At 32.7% G+C, this 21,095-nt stretch overlaps 1 protein-coding gene across 4 annotated transcripts in view; it reads right to left on the bottom strand.

The window, feature by feature from the left end:
• Gls (glutaminase) overlaps nucleotides 1-21,095 on the bottom strand; it is a 73,069-nt gene that overhangs the window by 27,617 nt on the left and 24,357 nt on the right. For 2 of the 4 annotated variants that reach the window (XM_090354494.1, XM_090354497.1), the window contains exons 6-14: nucleotides 20,413-20,576; nucleotides 17,570-17,628; nucleotides 9,811-9,843; nucleotides 9,668-9,726; nucleotides 8,528-8,594; nucleotides 7,639-7,689; nucleotides 6,434-6,610; nucleotides 4,912-5,043; nucleotides 1,435-1,527 (exon numbers count right to left, since the gene is read on the bottom strand). In XM_090354494.1, the coding sequence (XP_090210620.1) occupies nucleotides 1,435-1,527; nucleotides 4,912-5,043; nucleotides 6,434-6,610; nucleotides 7,639-7,689; nucleotides 8,528-8,594; nucleotides 9,668-9,726; nucleotides 9,811-9,843; nucleotides 17,570-17,628; nucleotides 20,413-20,576 (835 nt within the window). Of the gene's footprint in view, nucleotides 1-77; nucleotides 441-1,434; nucleotides 1,528-4,911; nucleotides 5,044-6,433; nucleotides 6,611-7,638; nucleotides 7,690-8,527; nucleotides 8,595-9,667; nucleotides 9,727-9,810; nucleotides 9,844-10,958; nucleotides 11,305-17,569; nucleotides 17,629-20,412; nucleotides 20,577-21,095 lie in introns of those variants that run through there. The other 2 variants (XM_090354495.1, XM_090354496.1) reach the window with 2 other exon arrangements.

Genomic DNA, 21,095 nt, shown 5'->3' with positions numbered 1-21,095 from the left:
TTAATTATATCAGGAACTTTTAAAATTTTCCTTGCTTTCTTTGTTAATAAAGCTAATTTGCTTTACTTAAGTGATTTGAAGGCTAACAAATCTACTTTTAAATCTATCTTTATACAAAGATTACAAACAAAAAGTAAAATAAACATAAAAATAAAAAAAGCTTTACGGCTCCAGAACCCAAGGTTAAAAAACACACACACACAAAACCTCAAATAAATATTTAGCTTGCAAAAAAGGCTAAAGATGTTTGAAAGGTTAAATGAAGAAACGTTCTGTAACTAGAACCCATTTCTTTAGCTTTTCTCTCCCAGACTTTCCATTCTATATACTACAGTTGTAGAGATGTCCTCATTTGACTCAGGTGACACTTTTTTCCATACTGTCTCTTTTAAAGCAAGTTCTTGCTGGAGACTTTCATAGTCCAGTGGTCCAAAGGAATGCTAGTTGTTCAAGCAACATACATAATTTATTAGTGCACTTGAGTGAAGAAAGGTCCAAGCTATAAAATGGTATTTTTCAATGAATGTTATTAAAGTTCATTAACATTGTCACCCACCACCACCTGACATCTTGCTCCATGCTAGTCATGACAACTCTTCGAGTTTCCAAACTGTTGATTTTTGAATAATGCTCTTATCAGAAGTTACTTTTTTTTTGAAACTACAAATTTATTATCAACACAAATTTATTCAGTGTGTACTAAAATTATTTTCTACATATAAATGCTTTATACCACACTATAGGCAATTTTACTATAGCTATTTTAGATGTGGATTCAAAGGAAATTAATTAAAATTTACCACAAATTTCTTGATCTGGTTAGAAAACAAAACTAAATAGATCTAAAAATCTAAGTCCTGATTCCTCACAGCAACTCTAAAAAAGAAATAAATGTATGTAATAGTATGAAGCCAAACAGTATACTAAACAGGACTTCACAAGTATAAGAAACATTGCACTAAATGTTCATTCTACAAACTGTTTGCAATGACCTAAAAAAAAAACCTATTAAGAGGCTTCATAAGGTATCTCACTAGTTCTGTGATCCTTTTTCATTGTATATTCATTTACAAATTAGGCAGGGAGTTAAAATGAAGATTTAACTCAGAATTGTATCTAACAGATATTAAAAGTAAAACAAGGTTTTCTTTTTACTTAGACTTATTGAATGTAACATATCTTAAAATAGCATCAATTCTAGTAATAGTACACAAAACAGCAGAAAACTGACTCTTGCTCTTAAGCTCACTACTTCCAATAGCAAAACAATAGTTACTATTTATGTACTAGTAATCCAGTATAAATATGTCAACAAGTTTTTATGTTTGTGATTAGCAAAGACTACTAGCATACTATAATTTTATGAAGTAGGCATCTCATTTTCTCTGCCTTAAAAGAATATTACAGAATAATTTAAGAAATAATGTAGCTTACCCTTTGATCACCACCTTCCCTTCGAGGATCAAGTTTTTTTGCAAAGTGTCTCAAATTATCATAGTTGTGGAAATTACACAGAGAAACAAGATCCTGTAAAGAGTTATACAGAATCAGAGTTATAAAGAAATTGGCTATTTACTGACTACATTCATATTTTAACAAACTATGCCTACACTATCCACATTAACTACTATCTCAGAGAAACCAACAGTGCATGCAAATTATACTGCACAATGCATCAAAACAGGAATAAAATCAGAATCAGAATAAGATACAGTTGTGAGAAAACTCATTGATGTGTCCTTAGGGCTCAGCTTAATTATCAGTATCTATGAAACAAGATTTACAATAATAAGCCACATAAAATAACTATGAAAAAATTACCAAATGTCAAAAAAGTTATGTATGTATTCTGGTTGAAATGTATATAATTTGTTTACAGTTATGAAATCTAGTATAATTCTCTAAATTTTCTTTACTATGAAGAACTAGAAAATAAATGCTTATTTAACATGGACTCTAAGAAGTAATGCTTGAATAACCAGAAATTAAAATATTAAGCAAGAATTGGATGCCAACAAAAGACTGAACTAATCAACAGCATACTAATTAAAAATAGAAGGTACTTTTAATTGTAGTGCTCACTTTCTCAAAAACGATATTTAAATGTTTATAAATATATTCAACTAAGCATACAAAAATGAGGTAATAAAGTATAAAGCATTTTAAAAATTATTTATGTTTTGTGGAGTTTTTAAAAACGGAAAATTAACCTTTGGTTAATCTCATATTGTTACAGTATCCCACTTTGTTACCAGGTATATTATATAGATGTTTACTTGTTTATTTGAAATAGAAGGAGAAAAATGAGGGGAGGGTGTGGAGTGAGGGAAATGGGGACAAAAACATAAGAAGGGATATGAATGTGTGAGAAGTAATGCACCCTCTATCTGGAGAATATAACTGTAACCCCTCTATACACTGAAATAAAAAAATTATTTAAAAAAACCCTGAAAATTAATTATAATCATAAAATTGACACAGAAGAATCAATCAAATGTACTCTTCGATGAGAATAATCTAATGTGGGCTATCTCATAGAGGCAAATTGAAACTCTAAGGCAAAATAATAAAAGACCCCATATAGCAAAAAACACTTCTTAGCAGAAAAAACAGCGCAGGAGGAATTTTAATACCAAACTTTAAACTCTATTACAGAGCTATAATTATCAAAACAGCTTAGTATTGGCACAAGAACAGGCCAGAAGACCAATGGAATAGAACTGAGGACCCAGATATTAAACCACAGACATCTATGGCCACCTAATCTTTGACAAGGGAGCCAAAAAAATAGAATGGAAGAAAGACAACCTCTTCAACAAGTTGTGCTGGCAAAACTAGTTAAGCACCTACAGAAAACTAAAGTTGGATCCTTCTTTGTCACCCTGCACTAGAATTAACTCCAAATGGATCAAAGACCTGGAGGTAAAAGCTGACACACTGAAAACTTTACAAGAAGGAATAGGAGATACACTAGGCCTCCGTGGCACAGGACGAAACTTTCTTAATAAGGACCAAGAATCACAACAATCAGAGAAAGGCTGGATAGTGGGACTGCATTAAACTGCAGAGCTTTTGTATGGCAAAGGACATAGCTAGTAAATTAACTAGAAAGCCTACAGAGTGGGAGAAGATCTTCAGCGACCATACAACAGACAAAGGCCTCATATCTAAAATATATCAACAGCTCAAAAAATTGAATCAATCCAGTGGCCGGGAGTTTGGCCTAGTGGTTAAAGTGTTTGCCTAGCATGCATGAAGACCCGGGTTCGATTCCTTGGTACCACATACATAGAAAAAAGCTGGAAGTGGTGCTGAGGCTCAAGTGGTAGAGCTCTAGCCTTGAGAAAGTCCAAGGACATTGCTCAGGCCCTGAGCTCAAGCCCAGGACTGGCCAAAAAAAAAAAAAAAAAAAATTGAATCAATCCAAAACTAATCTCCAAAGTAAAAACCATCCCATTAAAAATGGGCCAAAGACTTAAAGAGAGTCTTCTCTGAAGAAGAAACCAAAATGGCCTATAGACACATGAAGAAATGCTCAACATCTCTGGTCATAAAAGAAATGCAAATCAAAACAACGCTAAGATTCCACCTCACTCCAGTTAGAATGACTAGGATCAAGAAAACTAATAACAACAGATGCTGGAGGGGATGTGGCCAGGAGGGATCACTACTACACTGTTGGTGGGAGTGCAAACTCACTCAACCACTATGGAAAGCAGTATGGCAGTTCCTCAAAAGGCTAAACATAGAGCTCCCCTATAACCCAGCAATTCCACTACTTGGCATTTAACCAATCATCCAGAAAGAAAGACAAATTAAATCCACCACCACAACAATGTTCATTGCAGCACTATTTATTTACCATAGCAAAGATATGGAACCAACCTAGATGTCCCTCACTTGATGAGTGGATCAACAAGATGTGGTATTTGTACACAATGGAATTCTGTGCTGCTGTCAGAAAAAACGACATCGCCCCATTTGTTAGGAAATGGAAAGACTTGGAAAAAATCTTATTAAGTGAAGTAAGCCAGACTCAAAGGAACTTAGGCTCAATGGTTTCCCTCATTTGTCATAATCAGTAGAAACCTTGGGCTCTACTAGCAGAGATTTGCAATAGAGCAAAACCTTGATACATAAGGCCATATAGTATGATGCTAATTGAAAGGACCTCCAGGATATTGAAACAAAAGCCATATAATGAATGATTGTTGTTCTTAATGTACTATGTTATCTCTCATCTCTTTTGCTGTCCCTTGGTTATATCATATTATTACAGTATCTCACTTTGTTATCTGATATATTGGATATATTTGTATTTGGTTATTTGAAATTGGATAGGGAAGGGGGGAAAACCAAGATGGGGGTAGGGGGAGGGTAATGGGGTCCAAGACAGGTGAAAGGGTATCAATGTATGTAAATTAATGCATCTTCTATCTGGCAAATATCATGTAACCCTTTTATTAATTACAATAAAAAATATTAAAAAAAAAGAACGTGTTCTGCATAGTAACGATTAGGAGACAACTAGAAGAAGGAGATAACAAAAAGAAAAATGATTCTATCCTCTACACATTACTAAATATCAATGATAATGTCATCCATTTGGAAAGCTTTAATGATTTGTATGTTTTAAAATGTGAGTAGATTTTTTTTAAAGTAAATATTATTAAAAGGGTTTGCATTGCATTAAAAAAAAACCCTGAAAATTAATTATAATCATAAAATTGACACAAAGGAATCAAACAAATGTACTCTTCTATGAGAATAATCTAATGGGGGCTATCTCATAGAGGCAAATTGAAGCTCTAAGGCAAAAAAATAGAGTAAATGAACTATGAAAAATAAAAAATTAAATCACTGGATGGCTCAACTTATATGATCATTATTTTTATAAGAAAATGTGCTTACATGACAAAAGTGAATTCCTTTAACGCTATTGCCCATCTTGTCCAAAGGAGGAGACCAGCACATCATGCCCATGACATTGGGGACAACCAAAAGAATGCCCCCAGCAACTCCAGACTTTGCAGGAAGACCAACCTGAAAATAATTCAGTAAAGTGAGTCTTTTTTCATGCAAACATTTAAAAATAACAATGCTATATTTCAGAGAGGGATTGGCTAAAAAATTATGTCATACATAAATGAGAATTTCAACAGTGAAAATGTAAATCAATACTTACCAATACATTCATAATATTATGAATAACAATTACGTTATAAGATTACTTTGCATATGTTAGACTACAGTAAATATTTTGAAAGGTGCATTCTAAGGACTTAAAGTAGCTAAGGTAAACTATGAAATTATAGGTATTTATTTTTCTTAGCTACATTTTTCTATTTGTTCTAAAATAGGCTTCACCTTTAAGTATAGTTATTTCAAAAATATTTTACAACCAGAAAACTGAGAAACTATATCTTGGAAAATTGTTTCTAGGATAAACGAACAAAGAAAGGTCTAAGAAATATATGGAGGTTGACAGCTGAGGATCAAAAATCAAAGCCAGCCTGGGCACAAAAGGACCTGAGATTCTTACCTCCAATTAACCTCTAGAAAATGGGGGGCTTGGCTCAAGGGTAAGGCAATAGCCTGGAGTTGAAGAGCTCAGGGACAATGCACAGGCCCAGGGGTAGGGTGTTAGCTTTGAGCTGAAGAGTTCAGGGACAGTGCCCAGGTCAATTCAAGCTCCATGACCCACAATAAATAAATAAATAACATTTATTTTCATACATTTGAAAATTTAAAAAAATATTTTTCAAAAGAAGATAGGATGATGTATATACGTTTATTTATTTGAAATAGGAAAGGAAAAGGAGGAAAACAGATGATTGGGAGGGGGTGAGGGAAAGAAAATGAGGATAAAAACATGAGAAGGGGTATCAATGTGTGAGAAGTAATGCACCTACTATGGGGAATATAACTAACCCCTCTATACATTACAATACAAAAAAAAGATGGGATTAAATAATACTATACGTTCTGTAAGTGGCAAATACACAACAAAGCTTAAAGTATAATTTTAAGTTTGAATTTTAATACTTTAATTTCTTTAAACCATTTATGACTATAACCAAAGATATTATGCATATCTACATACTTTATGATGTAAGGAATTTTTGCTATATGTAATAATCGTATTGCTAGATATTTGCAAGAAAAAGTATATGTACTTACTAACCTTGTATTGTGAAGTATCTTAAAATCTAAAATAATGAGGCTTTATAACTTAGGTTTCCAAATTTTTAATAACATTAGGTGTACTATTTAATCTCACTGCTTCCTAATTTGTAACAAACTAACTTTGAAAACAAGCCTCTCTGAAAAAATAATACACAACTTTAAAAATAAAGTTCTACCTGGATTTTAATGAACAAGTGCAGAGTAATTTTCTCCTAGAGGAAATTTAGGTTAATAAGCAATTACTCACATGGAAAGCAAACTGCCCTGAAAAGTCATACATGCCGCAGGAATGCATCAAACTCAGTGTATTTCGAACTGCTTCAGGACTCAGTACTCTTTCACCAGTAATTGGACAGAAGCCACCATTAGCCAATGTTGCAGCCATCACACTAGCTGATTCACAAGTCACTTCAATGGAGCATAGCTAAAATGGAGAGATGAATTCTGAACAGTCTGTTTTATTATTTTTTTGTATTACACCAGGCTTCTAAGATTACCTATTCATATGGTATGTTATATACATCTGCAATATTTCTCAAAGGAATGATTTTACTGTAAAATTATGACCTTACTATTTTAATTGACCAAAGTTAGAGACTCTAACATTTATCCTAACTTGCACAAAGTTGCATTTTAAAAGCAGAATGATGCTAGGAAAAACTATGCTGTAAAACAAGGGTTTGATATTATCTTCTGTAATATTCAAATTCGTTTTAATGATAATGCTTTCTGTGTTATATAAGTGCAATTATTCTTAGTACAATAGGGAAAACCAAACCTTTTATTTATGATAAAGTAGCATACATCTGATTCACAGAATCTGCATGAAAAATGACTACTTTTGGAAAAATATTGCTAAAACCCAACACACAATTTTTGTTGGCAGCACTTGTGCAAAACTGCATGTTATCAATAAATGGTAAATAAGGCAAGCTGATTATACTTTGCTATAAATCTCTACTCTATCATTACCAAAAAGTTAAAATTAAAGCATCTGCTGAGTACTGGTGTCTCATGCCTGTAATCCTAGCTATTCAAGAGGTTGAGATCTGAGGATCATAGTTCAAAGCCAGCCCAGGAAGAAAAGTAGGTGAGACTCCTACCTCTAATAAAAACTACCCAGAAAAAGGCAGAAGTGGTCCTGTGGCTCAAGTGGTAAAGTGCTAGCCTTGAGCACAGAGAGGCTCAAGGACAGTGCCCAGATCCTGAATTCAAGCCCAGAACTAGCTAAATAAATAAATTAATTAAATTAAAGCCTCTTTAAAGTCAGACAACTATACAGGTAATCAGAAAATTAAAACTATATAGTCATTATAAATCTTCAAATTATATCTGATTAGAGACAGCAATAGTGTTCATAATAAACTGATAATAAATTGTAGAAAGACCTGTATTCTAGAAAAAATGACAAGGCTATTTATACACACAATTCATACACTTAAAGGAAATTACCTGGAAATAGAAATCTAGTATACCAACCATGTCTGTTCCTTCTGGAAAACACTGAAAAAAAAGGGAAAAAATTAAAAATTAAATTAAAAAATCTATATAGTCAAATAAAATATGTCAAGTTTAAATTGTATGAAACATTTCAGTTGAAAAAAATAGTAAAAATAGCCTATGATTTTAATCAAGAATGAAATAATAAAGCCAAACTGTACCATATATAAATTTCTAGACACCAACTTAAATGCCAATGCTAAACTGATTAATAATTCACAAAATGTTACTGGATCAGTCATTTAAAAATATAAAAATCAGGCCAGGAGTTTGGCCTAGTGGTAGAGTACTTGCCTAGCATGCATGAAGACCTAGGTTTGATTCCTCAGTACCACATACATAGAAAAAAAAGCTGGAAGTGGTGCTGTGGCTCTAGTCTTAGAGCTCTAGCCTCGAGAAAGCCCAAGGACAGTGTTCAGGCCCCGAGTTTAAGCCCCAGGACTGCCAAAAAAAAAAAACCAAAAAAACAAAAAAACACCACCACCACCACCAACAACAACAAAAAACCAGATGCTGGTTGCTCATGCCTATAATTCTAGTTACTCAAGAGGCTAAGGTTTGAGGATCATGGTAAAATGCCAGTCTGTGAGACTCCTATCTCTAATTAACCACACATAAGAGTCAACAGCAGAGTGCCAGCCTTGAGCACAAAAGCTCAAAAACAGTGTGTAGGCCTTGAATTCAAGCTTTTATGACTAGTGAGTACTATCAGACACAAATCAACTTAATACGACCATTACAATTTGTTAGTAGTGACTTAACAGAAACTTAAAAGACTATTGTTGAGTTCTTAGCACATTTATTTTATTAAACAAAATAATTAGAAATAGAAACAATTAACCTTCTTTTCTTTTAAGTAATATCCTATGGCAAAATTTCGATCTCCACTTTCTCTTTCAGATTGAAACCTGAAAGAAAAAAAATTGCTGTTTACTTTATGTCAGAGTATGATTTTTTAATTTCATTTGTATATATAAGAACAGTACAAGACTACTGAACTAAGAGAACTGCTCAGTTCTAGTGTTAATTCTGTCAACAGGCTAGTTATAAGGCCTTCAGCAAGTAATTTAATTGATAATTCTTTCAATTTTAATTTTCTCAGTTGTGAAAGGATGGAAATGAATTCAGATCCTTTTTGGTATATTTTGTGGATTAAGAACTAATTTTGAAAATTTCAAATATTCCATCATTAAAATATACAAAACACTTTTAGAATGCTCTGGTTCCCCAAAATTTAGTTCCAGCTGGGAGAATCTATGAAAATGTCAATGAAAAGAGGGACACATTAAATGGATCCCACTATATTAACAGATTTAAGGGAAAGCCTGAACAAAGGTAAACATTCCATGCATCATTCATAAAAGCACAGAAAGCATACAAAATACATGAAAGTACCATAAAAGCACATGAAAGCAGAGAATACAAAACTTCACTGAAGAACATCAAATATTCTGATGGTCCTGGAATACGGTACATGGGAAAGGAAAGAGGGGTATTAAACTAGCAAAGGAAAACTAAAACCAACTTATTAAGGAGAATGAGTATCAAAAAATGTAAGGACTCCTGACTGCATACAAAGCACAAGCCTAAAAGTTTTCAAACAAATATCCTTGTTATATCCATATTCTGGAAAAGTGACATTAGTTTATCAAAAAGAGGTAGGCTCAAAGTAGAATGCTGCAAACAAATATATTTAGGTATATATTTATGCATGCATAAAAATAAAAACAAGTATTCACATGAGAAATAACAGCATTGAAAACAAAATTTCACAACTGAGCACAGTTCAAAGTCTGCCCAGGCAGTAAAGTCGATGAGACTCTTATCTCCAATTCACCACCAAAAACCAGAAAAATAGAGCTGTGTCTTAGTGGTAGAGCTAACCTTGAGCAAAAAAGCTCAGAGAAATGTCCAGGTCCTGAGTTCAAGCACAAGAATCTGCACAAAAACTATAAAAGCCCCAGTCACAAATTAGACTCACGTTGCATTACTGAATCCAACATATTCATTACCAGCCATCTTATTCAAAAACTGCATCACCTATAAACCAAGATTAAAAGATTATTAGTAAACAACAAGTATATCTTTAAAGTAGCATAGAACAAGATTCTATAATGTACTTACATAGTCAAATTTTTCAGCATTATTTACTCCTTGCTGAAAAGTAATAAGAGATATAAGTATGTTACCATAGACATTACCACAGTTAAGTAATAAGCCATTATAATAAAAACATTCAAACAGCTACTACTATAATTAATACATTGCATTAGTACTTTTAAATCTAAGAAACAATTCTAAAGTAATTTAATATTTGAACTTCATATGTTAATACCCATGTGTTGAGGGAAAAAGAATTAAAAGCAAAGCTTTCAGCATAACTTTATTCAATCCTACATTACAGAATACAAGTTACCCTGAAATTCCCTCATCTTTCATGACAGCATAGAATTTGCTTATAGTTAAAAAGAACCATATAATCAGTTTCATCCTTAAAAAGAAGTAAGTTCATATGAATCATGATTTTCAACTAAGAACATTAAAAAAAAGCTTTTAAGCCAATATTGAGTTAGAAAAAATGAGTTATAAACTTACTCATCTTTTATGATTCTAATATTCTAGACACATTTTCGAAGTACAGCAAAACTTCTATCCTTACTATTCCTCACTTGTAATAATACTTGAACAAAAAAGTAACGGTTATTTCATAGCTTCTAAGTTATTAGCTACAACTGGGCTCAAGTGGATCATGCCTGGAATCCTAGCTACTCAGGAGACTGAGATCTGAGGATCACAGTTAAAGCCAGTCCTCACAGTAAAGTCCATGAGACTCTACAATGGAGTTGTGGCTCAAGTGATAAAGTGCTATCTTTAAGCAAATTGCTAAGGGACAGATGGTATTTAAAAAGAAAAATTAGGGCCGGGAATTTGGCCTAGTGGTGGAGTGCTTGATTCCTTGGAATCACACACATAGATAAAAGCCAGAAATGGTGCAGTAGTCTCAAATAGTAGATCTCTAGCCTTGAGAAAGCCCAAGGACTGCCCTCAGGCCCCGAGTTTAAGCCCAGGACTGGCCAAAAAGAAAAAAGTAAAAGAAGAAAGCTACAAGTGGATTAAGCATTATATCAATTTAGTTAGAGTATGGATGTATTGTTTCATCATTTCTATTTCTGACATGTTATCTGCTACAAATGTCATTAGAGGGGAAAAAAAACCCATAACCTATGTAACGTAGATCAATCAGTTCAAGTAGCCAAATGGTTTTATTTTACCTCGGCGAAGTTTACAAAGCAGTAAGTTGTAGATCTGAAATCAAACGTATTAATTGATGATATGCACCCAACAGAAACAATACATCTCTAATTCAAAGCAAAATTAAATAATTTGACAACTAGTCAAAACTTTACCCTCAAAAAAAAAATCTAAACCATTATTCTTCAAATTGTTATAATGGGGAAACATCTATTCCAGAGTACTATTTAACGGAATAAAGCCAGCTTCATTCTGGGAATAGGTGGTACGGTGAAACACTACAAATCAGCTTATTTAAGAAGAGTCATCAATATATACAATTAGTAACTGGAAATAACACAACACTATTTCATCAAAATTAGCCATTGACTAAATTTTAATATAATTAAGATAATGTAGTAACAGCTAACTGACATCACATCTATATATTTTCTTATGAGCATCCTATGACAAAAATCAATTTTAAGGTTTTTTTCCCTTATAATATTTCAGAAATCAAAATGTAGAAATTTAACTCCAAAGCTGTTCAATGAAAAATAATTAAAAGAAGAAATTACCAACTTCATTGAACTGTTGCAGTAGTCAAAATATTCCATAGATCCTAATGCTGTAAAATATGTAACAACATTTAAGCCACACAAGCCTTTTCAACCTTCAAAAAAGCACACACACACACACACACACACACACACACACACACACACACACACACACACAAATCCTTCTTTTGGGAAATGATGTCTAATCAGAATTTTATTAGGATGACTGGTTAATCACTGGTTATTTAATCAATCAATATAAAATAAACTATACTGAACTATCATCCTCTGATCGATGACCTGTGAAACTGATGTATTGTCCTTGTTTTATGTAAAAAATAAAATCTATTTCAAACTCTAGACTGCGGTTACATTCTTGGTCTATTTTGTGGCTTAGTAATTTAAAGCCAGTTTTACGTTATTTTTAAGAAACTGATATTTACCAATGTCTACTATCATATTTTTAGTAAACTACTGCAATGCCTTAAGCAGATTAAAAGTGGAGTATAAAAAGGGCAAAATGATTTTTGTCGACTAAAGAGTGCCTCTTTCCCAAACTTCCCCATTTAAATCTAAAGGCATTTGACTAATGTTTGCTCTTATTATATATCCTAAAAATGGCATTTAAACTAAATCAGTTAAGACATATATGTTCCTGTATCTCTTGAAAAGATTTCATGTACCACAGAAACATATGGGACTTAACAATTATAAAACCCTGGAGCAAAAAGCTTCTTGACAAAGTTCTTAGAAACGTATATGTACATACACACACTCAAAAAAATGACTAGTAAATGTGCTTTCCAAGTAAAAAACAAAAACAAGGAATAGGAGCAGGGGCTCACACCTATAATCCTAGCTACTCCAGAGGCTGTAATCTAGTGACTGATTGCTGTTCAAAGCCAGACCAGACAGGAAAAGTACATGAGATACACCAAAAAGCCATAAGTGGAGCCATGGCTTAAGGGGTAAAGTAATACGTTAAATTAGAGCAAGACAACTCACGGAAACATAAGAGACCAGTTCAAACCCCTGGAACAGGCACAAAATAAATAAACCAGAAACAAATCCAAAATATAACTATCAATCACCATTATTATAAAGCAGTGTTGCTTACAGGGATAAAAAAATATGTAATTTTTAAAAAATAGTCTTTCCTTTTTGAAACAGTAATTGGCTTTTAGTTAATTTGTGGATTTTTCTATTGACAATTGAAATAAGAATTCTCTTCCTATTTTTAATTTTTATAAATGTATGAGTTGAAATGTATGCTAAAAGTCACAAAGTAATCTTCAAAAAGATTACAATCATACTTTGACTGACAACTAACTTCTTGAATTAAATCCTATTTCAGTATTTTGAAACCAAAGAACTATGAATAACCTGGACTAGAACACAACTTTTCACCAGTCATTACTACGATTCACATCCTCAAGACCAGACGTCAGTATTTTAAAAAGTTGTCTTTCATTGGTGCCCAAGATGTTTTTTACAGTCTGACGTAATGCTCTATAAAAAAATTGGGACACTGATTTGTAGTTAAAATGGAATTTTTTTGAAAAAACGAAAGTAAGCATAATATACTACTAAAATCACTAATCCTTCCACACCAAGTAAATTTTAAAAGCAAATCTATGGTTTAAGAACTTTCTTACACTAGAAATTACACATTTTAAACAAATACACCTATCAAATTATAAGAATTTATATACTTGAAACTATGAATTACAATTTAATAAAAAAATTTTTAATGTTGTCTACGAAGAGAATTAATGTACCTATGTTACATTTTCCCAACATGTTCATGAACTAATTCACATTGTTAATAAAGATGCTTATATGGATCATTTAAAGTTAGCACACTTATAATAGTTATTTCATAACTCACTTGATTCCATCCATGAAGATACAAACCAATTAAAAATTAGTGATCATAGTTTCCTCTGTGATCCTCTAGGAATCAAAAAGAGGTAACTGAAAATGATTTTTATAAAATAGTCTTTGTTTATTTTGCCACAGAAAATGCTTTAGTGATAAATAGTACTAAAAGAATTAAAAGCACATATAGCTAAAAAATGTTCCATATGTAGTATTTTTGTAAATTAACCCTAAAAAACAATACCAGTAAATTCAGTTTACAAAAATCTACCTTTCATTACAAAACAACAACAAAAAAACACCTCAAATTTGTTAAGTAACATAAGCCCAATATCAAGGGCAGAACACTATTACTCCCCAGTCAAATCACCTTAAAAATTTAATAGGTTACTGTAAATAACCAAATTAACTATATATTCACATTAACTAAACTTGTCTTAATCTTTCATGGGGTGTGACCCAATTGTTTAGATAAAATGAGAAAAACAAAACCTCAACTTTTCAAATTTGAAAACACTTCTGATACTTAGAACGATCATACTTGAATCAGGCCCAGTTACTCATATTAGTAATCCTAGCTGTTGAGGAAGCTGTTATCTTGAAGTTGGAGGCCAAATTGGACAGAAAAAGTGTGAGAGACTGGATCTACAAAATAACTAGCTAAAAGCAAGCTATTCTGCTTGCAAGTATGGCTCAAGTAATTGAATGCTAGGCTACTAAGCATGAGGCCATGAGTTCAAAACCTCAAATCATACTTATAAGATAAAAACTGAAAGCTAGACACAAACACAGACCATGTATCTTACTCTGTATAAAACAAAAACTAAAAAAGCAGAGTAGATATTTTTAGTATGTTGCTTTCTTTTTCCCACCCTAACCATCAAGTTGACAGAGTTAACTCAAGTTGATAACACTTTTATGATTTAAAGTGTGTGTATAATGTTAGTCATCTACACAAAACTGTGTTCCTTTCAAATTTATTTTAGTCTTTAAAATCAAGCAGTAACATGTTAAATAAATAAAACAGAGCAAAATAAAGGTATTCCTTTAAAGTTAGTAGCTCCCATACAAAAAAAGCGAGGAAGTATATAGTAACCCTTGTATTTTTAATTCTGTGCATTTTAAGTATAAAATGACATTTGTTTTTAAAAAGGTATTTACCTATATAGCTTTGTTTAAAATTTTAAATATTGGAGTTTTTCTATAAGCTTAGTAGTTAAGAATTTATGCAACAGGTTCCTTCTGTCCAAATCCTCCTTTTTTCCACAATCTGCTAATCCTTTTGAACATTTGCTCTGCCTCTTCCCCCATTTCCTGAGGATCACCACCAATCCTACAAGGAAAAAATATCAATACTACAAAATTATGAAATAAAGAGTCTTACTAAAGACTCCACTTAATTTTCTTTCTTTTCTTTTGGGGTGGGGAGAGTAACATGAGGAAACTTGTCTTAATGGCACCATAATAAAAAGCCCTGAATTTTTAATAAAAATACAACAACCTAAGATCAACTAAAAGATGAACAAAACAAAATTCACATTTTCAACAGATAGCAGGCACTGAACTAATGTTCAAAGAGTGACAAAATATACCCACTAAAGAACAGATGCAACCTTTAGGCCAATAAATCAGTATCTTTTGTACAAGTGACAAATTAAAGTAGTATTTCTTCCTTTTCTGGACAACATAACTATGCTAAAGTCAAAAGATGTCATCAAGTGAAATGGTAAATATTTTACCAAGTAAAATGGTAAATATTTTAAATATGGCACACTGAATTACAATCAACAAAGTATTCAGCACAAAGTCAATTCTAGCTGTTATTAACTTATCCAATCTGCTTTCTAAGTTATATAAACTAAAAGGACTGGGTTCTTTCAGCATAGTCTTATTATTTTTACTTCAATTTCACATCACTATCAATTGATAAATATTACATAATCATACCACTAGCAGAGAATGAATGCAGATATTTATAGAAGTTTTGACTCCTTTAAAAGACCCTCCAAAAGTGTTATATTTGAGGGCAATTTACAGTGGGATTGTATTGAGCTTTCTCCTACAATTTGTACCAATTTTAATTGAGAATAACACTTATGAAACAGTCTATAAATAATAAATATTCAAAAAAATGACCTTAAATATGAACCAGATCCCAAAGGCTCATTACCACTGTGTCAGTAAATTGCCTTTTTTTTTTAATATAAATTCAAAAGTATTGACTGAATTTACAAATACCAGATGACTCAGTTAAATTTCTGCACTTATGGACACTGAACCACACTTATGTGTCTGGTATGCTTTATAAACTAGTTTCTCATACTAATACAGTTGAGTATGGCTTATGGCATGACTAAACATGGTAAGTCAAACTAATGAAATGGTGTGATATGACCTGACATGCAATTTCCACATGCAGCATTCCAGTATAGTGGGTTAAATCCATAAATCATTAAACAAAAAGATTCTTAACTGCATGCAGCTAAGGAATTTTTCTATTACTCATTTACACAACCCCTTTTGTGAAAACACCATAGGTATGCCATGTTAATATTTCTACAACATTAGAGTTCTTCATCTGGGACCTATAGATCATCTTAACAGGGTCAGTCAAGCCCCTAAAATGATATGCAAAATCATGGTACTTGAACATTATTCTGGAAAAACCCCAAAATGGTTCCAAACCATTCTAGTATTTTGAAAATCCAGTAGTAACATACATTGTGTAATTACTATTCTTCTAATTTGTTGCATGTTCAAATCTGAGTTATTAATGAAACTATCTCATATGTATTGAATTTAATGATAAGAGCTCATTTACATATACATATTCCATACTCAATATAAGTTATCTAATGGCAGAACTGTGCCTTCTACAATTGTACTGTAATTTTCTACAATAGTTTCTTTTACCTGAGAATGACAATTGTTTCTATGTAAACTGGCTGCCAATAACTTAAAGTGAAAAACAAAAAAATGTCTTCAGCCTATTAAATTCAGTCATACTTTCAAATAATTGGCCATAAGATCTATTTTTAAATATGAATTTCTAGTGTATGAATTACATAAATTGGGCCAAAGCTGTAATTTCTCTTCAAGCATTATCTAGCTAGGGTACCCCATTAACAGTAATGAATTTGCAATGCTAACAGTTATATTTTATTCTGGCTTGGAATAAACAGGCTCAAGTTTACTGAAGAAAATATATAAATGTTCCAAACACAGTAGAGTGGTACAAAATTTATAATTAGAAATTTAAAATTGAAGCCGGGTGCCAGTGGCTCATGCCTATAATCCTAGCTAGTCAGGAGGCTGAGATCGCAGTTCAAAGTTTGCCCAAACACAAAAAGTCCATTATCTCCAATTAACCACCTAAAGCGGTGCTATGGTTCAAGTGGTAGGGCGCTAGCCTTGAGTTGAAGAGCTCAGGGACAGCGTCCAGGCCCAGAGTTCAAGTGCCACGACCAAAAAAAAAAAGGCATTTAAAATAGAAAAATCTATAAAATGGTCCTATACTGTGATAAATTTTTACATTTACTAACAATGGTTAATAGAACCATTTTGAAACATTTATTTCAAAACAACAGTAGAGCTTCCAATTATTAAGGCAAACCAAATTAAAAAAAATCAACATACACTGCACATATCAAAGCATTAACAAAAACAATATACTTAATAATTGGAATAGGCTTTATTCCCTTTAGTAATGACATGATTTAAATTTAACAAATGAAACAAGTTCAAAATGAAAACTATGAGAGTAGAAGACTTGAAGATATTTCAGTCAGTAAAAGTATTTTATCTTAAACCTAATTAGAAATTTGCTCTAATACATGCTAATAACAAAGTAGATAGTAAACCTTTTAATTAGCATCTGTTCATTATAAAAGAGCCAAAACGAAAAGAAAACATTTTAAAACTTAAAAACTCTGTATCTTTTATTCAACAATCTTCTTAAACCTTTGCCAGATCTTCAAGTCAAAAGGTAAATAAAAAGTTGCATTTACAATGAGTCATCTGTTTTTCACTTTGGCCTCAAAATTACAACAGCAGAGCATTATTTGTAAAATTAAAATTCTAAACCTACACTACAAGATTACTTCTTTAATGCACAGAAAACTTCCCATAGTCCTACATAAATATTCCAAGATGCAGCCTTATGTCTTAATTATCAAAAACTGTTACTAGATTAAAAGGAAATGTCAACATTTTACCTTTATTAATGAAGTCACAACTATTGCTCCAGCATTTACCATAGGATTGTGTGGTTTATCTGTAAAATATAAGAGCAACAGCATTATATTTTAAATACCACCTTCTTATTTGCATAAGTTCTTTTCACATAAGCATAACAGTTTTTTGAAATGAAAGGCAGAACTATATTAGTTGTCTGTCAAACCATTAGCTTGCTTCTAGAATTAAATGTTAAAAGTCAGTTTCAAACTTCTTGTGTTCCCATGGATAACCAAGATATGAAATCAACCCTCAGTGAACAAATGAATCAATAAAATATGGTATATATACACAATGAAATTCTACTCATCCATCAGTAAGAATGATAATATACCATTCCTAAGGAAATGGAAAGACAGATAAAACTATATTAAGTGAAGCCAAAGCTAAAGAAAACTAGGCCTCATGGTTTCTCTCATTTGAGGTCACTATAGATAGAATGTGACTATAAATCTACAAGCAAACACACCAAATGATATGAACATACACACATACACACACACACACACACACACACACACACACACACACTGGGACATGATTAATTATATACGACTCTAGGCATGCACATACTGAGGATATGCATAGGAAGGCTCAATAGCTATGTCAGATGTTTATATTGCCACTGTTGTTCTCTTCCTTCTGTCTTGTTTGGTAGTTTTTATATATGAGAGGTAAGGGAGGGTACATAAAAGGTGGAACAGGGATGAACAGTGATACTCACTGAACACTATGTAGAAAACAAACTAGATACCTTGTGGATGGGGACAGGAGGGAAAAACCAGTAAGGGAGACATGGTTCAAAATGAATTGTACTCATGGGGCTGGGAGTTTGGCCTAATGGTAGAGTGTTTGCCTAGCATGCACGAAGATCGGGGTTCGATTCCTCAGTACCACATACATGGAAAAGAGCTGAAAGTAGTGCTGTGACTTAAGTGGTAGAGCTTCAGCTCTGAGAAACGTCCAAGGACAATGCTCAGGCCCTGAGTTCAAGCCCCACAACTGGCTAAATAAATAAATAAATAAATAATATTCATTACCTGATGCATGTAACTATCACCTCTCTGTATATCAACTCAACCATAACAATGTTTTAAAAGAAAGTCATACAGCCAAACAAGAACATGAAAGAGTCTGAATAATGATATGCTCAAACGCATATATTAGAAACAACCTCAGAAAAAGTTTTGTTCTAAATTTTATTTTTATTTATTTTTTGCCAGTCCTGGGCTTGAGCTCAGGGCCTGAGCACTGTCCTTGGACTTTCTCAAGGCTAGAGCTCTACCGCTTGAGCCTCAGCACCATTTCTGGCTTTTATCTATGTATGTGGTACCGAGGAATCGAACCCGGGTCTTCATGCATGCTAGGCAAGCACTTTAACCACTAGGCCAAACTCCCGGCCCCTGTTCTAAATTTTAATCCGTAAAACACAAGTTTATTTTTTTGGAGGAATTGTGTTTTGTTGATGGTTTTTGGGGTGCTGATCCTGGAGCATGAACAGGGTGTGGGCATCGTCCCTGAGCTGTTTTGCTCACGGCTAGCTAGCATTCTACCACATGAGTCACAGCTTTACCGCTGGACTTTTATGGTTAACCGGATGGAGGTAAGAGTCTCACAGACTTAGGGCTGGGAATGTGGCTGAGTTCTTGCCCAGCATGCATGAAGCCTTGGGTTCATTTCCTCAGTGACACTTAAACAGAAAAGGCCAGAAGTGGTGCTATGGCTCCAGTGGTGTTAGCCTTGAGCAAAACAAGCTTATAGACAGTGCTCAGGTTCTGAGTTCAAGCACCAGGATTGGCTTTCATTATTCAGAAGCAACATGAATTTTAAATTGTGAATTCTAGATTCTGCAATTTTACTATTCTGTATTGGCCCCCAAACGAAATGAAATAATTATACTGAAGAGATGTATATTTCTATGTTCACTGGAGCATTATTCCCAACACATGAGATAAAAATATCATACACAATCAATTATTGAGAAAAAAAGACAAATACTATATGATTTTACTTTTTTGTGTGAAATCTAAAAATACTGAACTCATAGAAGGAGAGAATATAATGGTGGTTACTAGGGATAAGGACAAAAAAGTGAATGTGGGCTAGGGAAGATATTGAACAAAGCATATAAAATTACAGTTAGACAAAAAAGAAAATAATAAATTTAAGAGACCTATCAGGTAGTATTATGACTATAATTAATAATGACCTATTATGTACTTTATACTTTAATAATAATTCTTTTCATACTTCATGAGGTAATAGAGATGTTATATGGGTTGATTTAAAAATTATTTAATGCACACAAATGTCAGAACTCACATTTCATAACCAATAAATTCCAGAGCAATAGAGTATTTTTAATCACTCATAATACTAGTTTCAAATGTTAAAATCTTCATGCTGTGGCTAAGTATTATAATCAAAATTTCACCTGCTCCAAATATGCTGATCAACAAGTTTTATCTCTTGAGCCCACATAAAATTGACACTTGCTATCCTAGAATACTTTTAGATGTCAAAAGGAAACCCAAAATAATACATCTTTCCAAATACAATCTACTGAAAGAAAAATTACAAGCAAATCACTTGAGCTGAAGAGCTAAGGGAAAGCCCAGGCCCAGAGTTCAAGCCTCAGCACCAGAAAAATAAATAAATAAGTAAGAATTTAGTCCTAAGGATTTTCAAATGTAGGTTGGTTAATTATCTCTATGGATTTCACAAAAATCCATGACAAATTTTACAAAGTAGCAATTCTTTTAATCCTCAAAATATTTTTCTTACTACTTAAATTACATAGAAAAATAAAATATTTCTTTCTTACCATCTTCATTTAAAAACAGTTTGTTGAATCTTAATCCACTTGGCTCTTTCCCAACATATCGGTGTACATACTCAGTTCCAAGATCATTAACAGCAATAGCATATTTCAAAGGTTTTACACAGGATTGAAGACAAAATGGAACTTTAGTATCCCCAATAGAATGCCTATTTAAAAGCAGATTAAAAAAATTAGCATCCACTTGAAGGAAAAAAATGTTAAAATTGTAAATGGAATCTTTAAATTTCAGTGCTAATCAAAGAAGTTTTTCCACAATTGAATCACAAAAGTTAGCTTAATAAATTAAAGACTAAATATAAGCATATTTGAGACAAACACTGAAAAAGACAAAAGCTTAAAGTAATCAAATAATAAGAATAATAGTCCTAAATTAGATGAACAAGTAATATAAAAATTTACTTTTTAGGTAAAAAGGATGCTGACCCATTTTCTCTATCTACATTCAACTATATAAAATGAATTAGCCCTTTTAGAAACTATGTCCTTTTTGGGGGAGGGGCGTGGGAGGAGCCTGGGGCTTGAACTCAGACATTGAGCTATTTTGCTCAAGGCTAGAACTCTACCATTTTGAGCCAAACCTCCACTTTTTTTTTGAGGGGTGAACTGGAGACAAGAGTCTCACAGGAACTTTTCTGTCCCCGCTGGTTCTGAATTGCTATCCTCAG

The sequence above is a fragment of the Megascapheus bottae genome, chromosome 21 (genome assembly GCF_031878675.1).
Source record: "Megascapheus bottae isolate mThoBot1 chromosome 21, mThoBot2.hap1, whole genome shotgun sequence".
NCBI lineage: Eukaryota > Metazoa > Chordata > Mammalia > Rodentia > Geomyidae > Megascapheus > Megascapheus bottae.
This window is presented reverse-complemented; position numbering and strand designations above follow the sequence as displayed.